Source organism: Rana temporaria, chromosome 2 (genome assembly GCF_905171775.1).
Source record: "Rana temporaria chromosome 2, aRanTem1.1, whole genome shotgun sequence".
NCBI classification, from domain to species: Eukaryota; Metazoa; Chordata; class Amphibia; order Anura; family Ranidae; genus Rana; species Rana temporaria.
Window position 1 is genome coordinate 69,118,410 of NC_053490.1, and position 12,119 is coordinate 69,130,528.

General features: G+C 45.2%; 1 protein-coding gene across 2 annotated transcripts in view; it reads left to right on the forward strand.

The window, feature by feature from the left end:
* WDFY2 (WD repeat and FYVE domain containing 2) overlaps positions 1–12,119 on the forward strand; it is a 131,039-nt gene that overhangs the window by 94,242 nt on the left and 24,678 nt on the right. For both annotated transcript variants that reach the window (XM_040340332.1, XM_040340333.1), the window contains exons 6-8: positions 2,665–2,777; positions 4,385–4,511; positions 10,379–10,484. In XM_040340332.1, coding sequence (XP_040196266.1) covers positions 2,665–2,777; positions 4,385–4,511; positions 10,379–10,484 — 346 coding nt within the window. The remainder of the gene's footprint in view (positions 1–2,664; positions 2,778–4,384; positions 4,512–10,378; positions 10,485–12,119) is intronic.

Here is a 12,119-nt window from a genome sequence, read left to right on the forward strand (position 1 = left end):
GCACCTGCTTTCTCTTTCACTGAACTAAATTGGTCAGTCTAAAATGAGCTCTCTGCAAACAAGGAGACAGTCCTCACATCTCCTGCTGTCGGTGCCACCAAATGTACTGATGAAAAGGTATCATCCTCAAGACTACTGAGAAAGCAACACTCTGGAGTGAACTCTTGACCCCCTGCTGCACCCAATGGTTCCTTCCACCTCGCTCCATGTCCTGTAGTGCCATGGAGGTCTGCAGAAGGAACCACTAAGGGCTGCAGGGGATCGGCATCCATGAATTTTTGGTTTCTAGGCAGACTACAGAGGAAAATCTCTGCTCAGTTAAGCAGGAAAATTTGCATTCTCCTTTTGCAGGAAGAGCTTTTCTAGCTACTTCTGATTTCCCGACAGGGTCACTCTAAAGTTTTTGTAAACCCATTCACATAAATGTGTGACCTTTTACTTTCAGGTTGGTTTCTGTCTTTTTTTTTTTTTTTTATTAATCCCTTTTTTCCTTTATAACAACAAATCTTGTTTTACAATCGAGTATATATAAAAAACAATATACAGAGACAGACAAATGCAATGCTTACAATTTGCCCCTATAAATCCTTTTAACATGTTACACTCAGGGCTTTTTTTCAGCTCAAGCAGCACACCCTTTAGCTCTGCACATAGCACATCCCTAAACTCTGTACTATGTATCAAGCGCACCCGGAACTCTGCATGTAGTGCACCCCGGAACTCTGCACGTAGCACATCCCTAAACTCTGTACTATGTACCAGGCACACCCAAGAACTCTGCACATAGCACACCCCTATGGGAGGGTTTTTTTGGGGGTTGTGGTTGAGTTCCTTCGCCTATTTTCTGAGAAAAAAATCTCTGGCTACACTTATTCCCCTTTCCCCTTTAGATTTCTATGATCTATCCTCCTGTATTCCTCTCTCCAGGGCACCCTTGGGTAACGGGAAACGCTCACATACACACATTATCCTCCAATCTCCAAAGAGAAGACGAGAGGAACGACAAACAAAACAAACCCAAAAAAAAGAAAAAAAACCTGGCTTGGCTCTCCCGCACCCCCCCCCCCCCCAATCCCATGGTTTCTGTATTTTTAAACTTGCAGGTTTATTAAAAAAGAGTAACACCGCTCTGAACTACAATATCCAGGTAACAAATGGCTGGTAAATCCAGCACTGCCAAAATCCAGGTGCTTTGTGGCTCAGGATGTCCTTCAGACATCCAAAATGGCAAACTTGAGAAAGAGCTGGTGTCTTGCCGAAAATTGTCCCCCGGCGGATTATGCCACCCCCTATGTACTGCGCAGGCATGGCGCTTGCCTCCGAAAATTGCCGAACATGTAGAGCTGGTTAACAAAAAAAAAAAACCTACAGAGCTGCACCAGACTTTGCACTCAACAGTTTTAGTAAATCAACCCCATTGTGTTACGTAGTCTGGTTGAAAAAAAAGACACAAGTCCATCTAGGTCAACCAATAGCAACAAGGCAAGATGGGATGATGCCATCTCTGGGAGTTTTTCGGCCAGGCTTTGGGAGGTATGTACATGGCCTACATCTATAGCAAGGGCATTATTTAATTTTGGTCAGACTTGCAGAGTTTTGCTTTTAATACCGGCACTCTTTACATGCATAGGCAGATTTTTGGTAAAGGTAAGCTAAGGCCCAGATTCTCAAAGGGCTTACGACGGCGCAACGCCATGTACGCCGTCGTAAGTCCTAATCTGGGCCGTCGTATCTATGCGACTGATTCCTAGAATCAGTTACGCATAGATATCCATTAGATCCAACAGGCGTAAGGCTCTTGCGCCGTCGGATCTTAACTGCAAGGTGGCGCTTCCGTCGTTTTCCCCGTCGAGTATGCAAATTAGCTAGATATGCGAATTCCCGAACGTACGCGCGGCCGACGCAGTAAAGTTACAACGTTTACGTTAGGTTTTTCCGGTGTAAAGTTGCCCCTGCTATATGAGGGGCAACCAATGTTAAGTATGGCCGCTGTCCCCGCGTCAAAATTTATAAATTTACGTAGTTTGCGTAAGTCTTCCGTGAATGGGGCTGGACGCCATTTACGTTCACGTCGAAACCAATGACGTCCTTGCGACGTCATTTGGAGCAATGCACCCTGGGATATTTTACGGACGGCGCCTACCCGCCTATTTTGAATTAGGCGGGCTTGCGCCGGGTGATTTACGCTACACCGCTGCAACTTTACAGGCAAGTTCTTTGTGAATAAAGCACTTGCCTGAAAAACTTGCGGCGTAACGTAAATGACATACGTTACGCCCGCCCTAAGTTACGCCATTCTACGAGAATCTGGGCCTAAGCCTTTAAAGGGGTTGTAAAGGTACAATAATTTTTTTTTCCTAAATAGCTTCCTTTACCTTAGTGCAGTCCTCCTTCACTTACCTCTTAAATGTCCTTATTTCTTCTGAGAAATCCTCACTTCCTGTTCTTCTGTCTGTAACTCCACACAGTAATGCGAGGCTTTCTCCCTGGTGTGGAGTGTCGTGCTAGCACTAAGGTAAAGGAAGCTATTTAGGAAAAAAAACATTGAACCTTTACAACCCCTTTAAAGATGAATGCTGATACAAGTACTGAATGTGATTACTATTAAGAGCATACGAGATAAAAGACCCTGCTTTTGTTTGTCCCTTAACATCGGCTTGACAGATTTGATGTGGAGACGAAACACGTATTTGTCGGGGACCATTCTGGACAGGTTACGATTCTAAAACTTGAACAAGACAACTGCAGCCTCATTACCACATTTAAGGGACATACAGGTGAGTGGGCTTCAGTGGAATGATTTCATAACGGGACGTTATTTTATCTATGTAGTAAAGCTCCTCCGGGCCGGCGCTGCCCCTGCATGTCACCACTACTAATTCGAATTATATCATTTTGTATCGGGACATTTTTAGATTTTTCTGTGCTGTGCTTTTGTATATTCCTTCTCTGCAATGCTGTACACGTCACATTCATCTCAGCAGCCAGCTGAACTCCAGGGTATTGTGTAAATGTTACAGAGAAAAAGTCCTTTCAAATGACATTCATCCACACCTTCCCAAGGCTGTGCTAAGCATCTAGGAATTAACACTAACCTCTAATTACAGCAATTTACTCGCCTAGACTTCTCTTAATCCTCTGATCTTTTAGCTGAGCTTTTTCCATGACTGTGCTATGATGGAACAGCCTAACATTGTCTATTCTTTAGAATGGTGGTAATCACATTTTACACAGCACTCTTTTTTTGTGTTCTGTATTACCCAGGATAATATAAAAGAAGAGTCCCATTCAAGACACTTCAAATATGCCTCTCTAAACTATTTTACCTGAAAGAAAGGGTATGAGTACCACAGCACTGACAGCCTGAAAAAATACAATAAAGTGCATACGAAATTAAGTGCAAAATTAGTACAAAGCTGTCCGCCGCACCGCCGACTCTCACTGCTGTCAGTCTGCTATCATGATTGTAAAGACTACCCTGCAGTACAGTGATCTGAAACTGAGGCTTGAAGCACTCGTGGAGTGCAGTGTGGAAGTGATGACACTGATGGCAGTGAGGAGGATGGTTTATGTGGACATCTTTACCCCAGATGCCTACATATCTAGATGTGCCTCTATTAAAGCGGGAGTTCACCCAAAAATCAACTTTCTGCAGTTAGATCCAGCATACTGCTGACATCTGCAGTATGCTGGTCTTTTTTTTGGTACTTATCGTTATAGCAGTATTTCTTGTATGGCTCCGAGTGGGGAATCCTTCGGGGAATGGGCGTTCCCGAAGGCAAGCAAGTTGATTGACGGCCTTCGATAGCACGTCACAGCTTCCGAAAACAGCCAAGGTGACACTTGGCTGTTTACGGCGCCTGCGCCTTCCGTGTAGAGCTGACTGCGCAGGCGCCGTAAATTGCCGAGCGTCACTCGTGTATCTTCGGAAGCCGTGACGCGCTATCGAAGGCTGTCAATCAACTTGCTTGTCTTGAAGGGAACGCCTATACCATGAAGGCATAGAAGAATTACTGCTAAAACGATAAGTACCAAAATAAAATAAAGACCAGCATACTGCAGATGTCAGCAGTATGCTGGATCTAACTGCAGAAAGTTGATTTTTGGGTGAACTCCCGCTTTAATCAACCATGTGAGTTGCTAAATGTTGTACCTTCATTAAATGTAACCATATTGCTACACTTTGAGTCGCCTCTCTTCTCTTTTATACTCTGTTGCGAGTGCGACGTGATGCTACTCTTATTTCAAGACATCGCTTGTATATCAAGTCAAAATTAAAAAAAAAATGAGCTTGTCTTTCAAAACACTCTCAAACCAAGGTTTTACTGTAAATTATTTTGTTTTAAATTGATGTTGTACATCTGTGCACTTTCTTTCCTTATAGCTGGGGTGACCACCTTGTGCTGGGATCCAGTTCAAAGACTTCTGTTCTCAGGCAGCTCCGATCATTCCATCATCATGTGGGACATTGGGGGACGAAAAGGAACGGCACTGGAACTACAAGGGCACAAGTAAGCACGGATGATGGAGCATTAGGCTGCCAATTTAACATAGTTTCCAATAAATCTGTATCGAGGAACATCATTGTGTGGACGGATGGCAGGGCTCCATTTTTTTCTTTTATTACATGCTCACTAAAGTGGATTTTAGTAATGAAATCATAGTGTGCTTACTACTTTGTTTATACTTTTATTGCCAGACTATTTTGCCTCATTCACATAGAATGCAGGTCCCTGAATGCAGTCCGTATGCACGTGGCCTTTGAGGTGTATGCTTGGGTACGCCCATGTGAACAAGGCCTTATACTAATCCAGTTGCTTCAGTCTTTAAAGCGGAGTTCCACCCAAAAGTGGCCGGCCACTCACTGCGCATGCGCGAGCGGCACTGCGCTCTGAGTGGTCAGGCGATCGCCTGGTACCTGTCACGTCTCCCAGGCGATCACTTACAGGGAGGGGTGGCCGTAGGCGATATGACGTATCGCCTAAGCCAGTGATGGCGAACCTTGGCACCCCAGATGTTTTGGAACGACATTTACCATGATCATGCTTTCTGCAGTGTAGTTGAGCATCATGGGAAATATAGTTCCAAAACATCTGGGGTGCCAAGATTCGCCATCACTGGCCTAACCGGTCCCTGGGCGGAAGGAGGAAGTGGTACAGGAAGTCCCACTCCTACTGAAGCCCCCACCCCCCAAAAAAACTATGTGGCATGTAAGGGGGCAAGGAGTGTTTTTAAGCATGTCATTTTGGGGGGGGGGGTGGGGGCTTCTGTAGGAGTGGGACTTCCTGTCCTACTTCCACCTACAGGGCCGCCTAGGTGGCGACTTCTCTAGCCTTAGGCGGCCCCTCTCTCTAGGAGATCTCCAGGGACCTGTGACGGCTCCCAGGAGATCGCCTGTCCACTACTAGAGCGCAGCGCGACTCGCGGATGAGCACTGAGTGCCCACAGTGTGAATGGAGGCGTCGGTAGAGGGAGACGTTCCAGGCGGCCGCACTTTTAATAAACATAAAAAGGCTGGAACTCCGCTTTAAGACATTGACCTGGAATACGCAGATAAGAAGTTCTCGCCTTACTTTGACCTTATTTGCTGCATATGTATGTGTGAATGTACATAGGTTTGGTCAGGATCGATGTTGTCTTCAATGCTGAGAAATACAGACTGATATTTATCCATCGTGTCATACCATGAGGAAGGTGTGATTGGTCCCAAATTTATTCTGTAGTGGGACAATGACCCCAAAAATACAGGCAAATGTCATTAGGAACTGTAATCTGAGTATAGAAGAGCAAGGAGTCCTGGAAGTGATGGTTTGGCCTCGGTGGAGCCCTGATTTCCCCATCATGGAGTCTGTCTGAGATTACATGAAGAGACAGAAGGATTTCAGGCAGCCTACATCCACAGAAGATCTCTGGTTAGTTCCCAAAGATGTTTAGAATCTGATTTGTGGAGTGCTGCAGAGATGTTTGTTCTTCTGGAAGGTTCTGCTCTCTCCACAGAGAAATGCTGGAGATCTGTCAGAGTGACCATCAGGTTCTTGGTCACCTCCCTGACTAAGGCCCTTCTCCTCTGATCGCTCAGTTTGGCCGGGTGGCCCACTCTAAGAAGAGTCCTGGGGGTTCCAAACTTCTTCCATTTAAGGATCATTTATGCCAATGTGCTGATTGGGACCTTCAATGCTGCAGACATTTTTCTGTACCCTTCCCCAGATCTGTGCCTCGATACAATCCTGTCTCTAAGGTTTGTGCTCTGACATGCACTGATAACTGTGGGACCTTCTATAGACAGGTGTGTGCCTTTCCAAATCATGTCCAATCAACTTGTAGAAACATCTCAAGGATGATCGGTGGAAACAGGATTGGAATTTTCTCAATTTGAGTGTCATGGCAAAGGATGAGAATATTTATGTACATGAGATTTTTTGTTTTTTATTCGTAATACATTTTGCAAAGGTTTCCAACAAAATTCTTTCACATTGTCATTATATGGCAGGGATATGCAATTAGCGGACCTCCAGCTGTCGCGGAACTACAAGTCCCATTAGGCATAGCAAGAGTCTGACAGCCACAAGCATTACACCCAGAGGCATGATGGGACTTGTAGTTTTGCAACAGCTGAAGGTCCGCTAATTGCATATCCCTGTTATATGGGGAATTGTATGTAGAATTTTGAGGAAAATGAATTTAAAGCGGATGTCCGCTGAAAAAAAAATATTAAAAGCCAGCAGCTACAAATACTGCAGCTGCTGACTTTGAATATTGGGACACTTACCTGTCCTGGAGTCCAGCGCTGTCCGCAGCAGAGGACGAGCGATCGGTCGTCACTCTGCTGCTCCCCCCGCCATCCACGGCGAGGGAACCAGGAAGTGAAGAGCTCCGGCTTCACTGCCCGGTTCCCTACGGCGCATGCGCGAGTCACGCTGCGCCTGCCGATTGGCTCCCGCTGTGTGCTGGGAGCCGAGTGTTCCCAGCACACAACGGGGGGGGACGGGCGGTGATGTCATGCTCACAGTCTGCCCGAGATTGTGTGGCCAGAAGTGGGTGCAAATACCTGTCTTTAGACAGGTATCTGCACCCCCCTCCCCCTGAAAGGTGTAAAATGTGACACCGGAGGGGGGGAGCGTTCCGATCAGCGTGCGTTCCACTTTAGGGTGGCGCTCCGCTTTAATACATTTTGGAATAATTTTAAAAATGAAACATTTTAAGTGCTGTAAATACTTTCCGGATGCACTGTGTGTGTTTGTGTATCTATGTGTAGGTGTAGGTGTATATATACTACACACACACACTTGAAGTACATTTAAGAAACACAGAGTTAATATTTACCTCTCCCTGCATTTCTCTTAAAAAAAATATATATATATATTAAAAAAATGCCAAGCTGTGAGTTTTATTTGGGTGTAATAATAAAATGACATTTGAGTCACTGATTAATCCATGACAACTGTTGCTGTTGTTCTCCGTTATGAAGATGTCATCTGTGTCCAATAATGTGTCCGTTTTTGCACACAATCCCACTGTGCATTGTGCACCTAGGGAGGCCCGGTAATATCTGTTGCCTGGAAACAGGCCGTGGAGCATTTCACTCCTTCTATAGAGAAATGCCTTGTGAGATGTGATTCTCAGACTTTTGTACAGACACCTTGTTAAAGAACTGTTGTTCCCCCCCCCTTCTTTTTTTTTTGGCTAGATGCACAGGGGATGATTTAATAAAAGTGGAGAGTGCAAAATGTGGTGCAGCTGTGCATGGTAGCCAATCCACTTCTAAGCCTAGGCTCACATTGGAGCGATTTTGTCATGCGATTTGAGAGTTCCAATCGTATGACAAGTCGCAGCCTATTGGAGGCAATGGCACTGTTCCAATCGGTGCAACACCGATTTATAAAAAGTAGTTCCCGCACTACTTTTTCCGATTTCAGGTGCGACCTCCATAGACATCTGTGCCTGAAGCCACACAGATGTCTATCAAGTAGCACCTGGAATCCTGCTGACCTTGCTACTTTGAAATCGCACTACTTCAAGTGAATTAGCGCAGTTTCGAAGTAGCATCAATGTGAACCAGGGCTAACTCCAGCTTATTTCGTTAAAGCGGTTGTATACCCCAAAAAAATAATTAAAAAAAAGCCTGCAAGAAAAGGCATAATGAGCTAGTATGACTAGCATACTAGCTCATTATGAATTACTTGCCTTAGATCGAAGCCTCCGCAGCGACCCTCGTTCCTCTCCTCCGCCATTATACCCAGAGTGACTTCCGGGTATCGCCGCTCCGGTGCTGTGACTGGCTGGAGCGGCGATGACATCACTCCCGCGCATGCGTGCATTTCCTGCACTTTCCCATTGAAGACCCAGCACGCTCAGTGCGCCTGAGCCGTTGTCTAGGTGCCCGATTTTCTGCAAATATCTCCTTAACCATGTAGGTTAAGGAGATATTCCAAGCACTTGCAGGTAAGCCTTAATGTCAGCTTACCTGTAGGTGCAAGTTGTATCACAGGGTATACAACCACTTTAACAAAAAAGAAAGCTGGCACTTGCTTGGTTGCTATACAGAGCTGCACCAGATTTTTCACTCTCCAGCTTTAGTAGGTCAACCCCAAAGTGTCCAAATGAAGTGCCTGACTTGTGTCCCGTGGCCCTAGGGCTAAAGGAGGGTTTTAGCTGCAGTGGTTGAGTGCACACAAAGGCTCAGTGAAGAACATTATGTGCTATAGACCACAGTACTGTGAGTGTGCAGGGTCTGTGCTGTGCCCATCATGATTTCTGATCTCTTCCGGTAATGGTGTCAGTCACTGCGATTACCAAAGACGTGTACCTTTTAACACTGCATGTATATAGGGTGCAGGTTACAGGTCAAAGTGATGATTCAAAATGCTGGTGCAACCGATCACTTTCCAGCCTGCTTCAAGCCGCCTTTCCATTCATATTACCATGGGGAGCGAAGCAGTTGTGACCTGAACAAAGCCTGGTATTGTATGCCCACATAGTCATTATGGCCTTTTCACGCCAGCGAGCTGCATGAAGAACATGGCCTCTAGTGTGTACTGTGACACAGTGCCCAGTGAATCGTACGACTTTGCTGTTTTTTTTTTTTGCACAGAACTTGATCAGAATGCCACGAGTGACATTTCAATACAGTTCTATTCTACACATCGGCATTACGATGTGGTGCCCCCCATTCTTGCTAAACGATGTCTCTCATGTCAACTAAAAACAGAAAACTGAGGCTACAGTTTGCACAGGCTCACCAAAATTGGACAATAGAAGATTGAAAAAACGTTGCCTGGTTTAATGAGTCTCAATTTCAGCTGCGATTGGTAGGGTCAGAATTTGGCATAAACATGGATCCATCCTGCCTTGTATCAATGGTTCAGGCTGGTGGCGGTGGTGTAATCGTGTGGAGGATATTTTCTTGCCACACTTTGGGCTCTTTAGTACCAATTGAGCATCGTTTAAACGCCACGGCCTACCTGAGTATTGTTGCTGACCATGCCCATCCCTTTATCACTACAGTGTACCCGTCTTCTGATGGCTCCTTCCAGCAGGATAATGCACCATGTCCCAAAGCTCCAATCATCTCACCGCTGGTTTCTTGAACATGACAATGAGGTCCCTGTACTCCAGTCACCAGATCTCATCCAATAGAGTCATTTTGGAATGTGGTGAAACAGGAGATATTCACATCATGTGCAGTCGACAAATCTATGATGTCACTATGAACCAAAATCTCTGAGGAATGTTTCCAACACCTTGTTAAATATATGCCACAAAGAATGAAGGAAAAAGGGGGTCCAACCCGGTACTAGCGAGGTGTACCTAATAAAGTGTCGGGTGAGTGTATACCGCGGTCTCTGCCCACATTTCACCTATGCCGCTTGCATTTTTCATCTACAATGACATTGTGGCCAAGGATAAATGGGTTTGTTTTCAAAGGTCAAAGCTTGGCACATATATGGAACTCTATCGGGCAATTCAGGAGTGCCCAGGAGATAGGGTTGCCACCTCATCCCTTTAAACCCGAACACATATGAATTACACAGGTTCTGTGGCTAATTTAGGTAGTAATTAAACTGACTTGGTGCCCTATCTGCATTAAATTGGCCTCAGAACCTGTGTAATTCATATGTGTTCGGGTTTAAAGGGATGAGGTGGCAACCCTACGGCAGGAGAGTTGTTTCATGACATCACCCCTTGGCTCTTGTAGCGAGGAGTACAGGAGGCCTAACCTAAAATGAACAGTGTTTACAGACGTATTGGGTATGCTTGAAAATATGGTATGGTGTCTTTAATGATTTCCATTAAAATGATCACTTGGCCGGTCATAAATCTTTATCATTTGTTTGCCACATTTTATTAAAACGGATGATTTCTTTTTTTCTTTTGTCAGTGATAAAATCCAGTCCATCTCCTATGCCCACCATTCCAGGCAGCTCATCTCCTGCAGCGCGGATGGCAGTATTGTTGTCTGGAACATGGATGTTGAAAGACAGGAGGTTTGTTACCTGATTTATTTTTTTCAGTCTGGTATTTTTGTTGGTGACCTACACCTAATGGCTTTTCTTCTTTTAAAAGTGTACCTGGACCCGAGTTTCTAAGTTCTGATGTTGTGGGGTAATAACAGGACAAAGCGCGTATCACAGAAACCTGCACAGATGTCTCTGTAATCTCGGCCGAAATCGGGGCTGACATGCAGGAGTGAAATCTTGCGCGTTCAGCTGAACTCGCACGGCTTCATTCCCGCGGCCCAGTGTGAACCTGGGCTGAAATCGCCAAATATCGCTCAGGAACGTATTTTTGAATTGGTGGTCGGCGTTGCAGCGATTTGAACATTTCCATGGCTGACCGGGTGTGACTTGTCACGTAATTTGGGCCTGCCAAGTCGCACCGGCATGAACGAGGGCTTACTTTGCAAAGCCAGCCATGGAACAAAATTCAGCAGGGACCAGCCAAATTTTTATCTGTTTGGGCACCTTGGTTGTACTGAAGTTGATCTACAAATTGATTTCTGTACAACCAGCCTGTCTGTTTTTGGCCAATCAATCAGTGCCACCGTCCATAGCCAGCAGCACTGATCAGTGTGTTCTGATGGTGGGGAAGTCTGTCCGCTGTCAGAACACAATAGCATAGAGTGATTCTCCTATCTAATCCAGCCCCCGTCCCTCGGCATCAGAAACCTCTTAAAGGACTGGGAGGCGCCAGTGTCTCGTCAGATTTGGCGACCCGTCAGAATGTGTAACGAAAGTGACATTCCGTCGCCACCATCTTGCTACACCCCACAATCCTCCACAGTAAGGATACAGTGAGAAGGGGGCAAGCAGACATCTTGTTATACCCACCGGAGTTTTGCATTTTACACTTATTTCTAACAGAAAAATTAGGTTATATACCGTAGTGAAATACAGGAAATGCAGTACTTGGCACTCCTTCTGTTTTAGATGTTGAATTTTAAAAGCAGTGGCATGCCTGCTGATCTCACAGGTTTGCTTATCTGACAGAACACCGCTGCTTTAAAAATTCAACATCAAATCATTTAGACAGTGTATAGTGTATTTCACTATATAAACTCAGTTTACTGTTAAAAATAATTGTAAAATGCAAAAGATGGAACATAGATATGAGACCTAACTTTTTTTTGCCAAATAAGTTGCGGTTCCACAGCTCTGTCACACAGCAAAGCCCTGTTTAGCAGGGGAGGGGACCTGTTGTTGTTGTGTTTTTTTCGCTGCAGTTTCACTTTCATTTACAGGTCTCCTACCAAACATTATCCTCTAACTCGGTGTCCAACTCCATTTTATTGTGGGCTGCCTCAGCATTATGGTTGCCCTCAAAAGGCCAGTTGTATCTGCCATGGTGTTCTGTCTAAACAGTCTCCAATAAAGCCTCTTGTGGAAGATACCAGTGCCCTCCATTTCAACTGGCATCTAATTTTATTATTCTCATTATAAGCAGATGTCCAGAACGCAACCCCCTTACATCAGATGACAAGAATCCTCCCCCCCCCACCATCTTGCGACAAGATAGAACCTCACAATTCGAATCGCGTTCTGCGATCCACCGACCAAAATCTGGTCAGGGTACCAAAAACCAAATACAAGTCCAAAGGAGAAAGAAGGTTTGCTTTTCAGGGT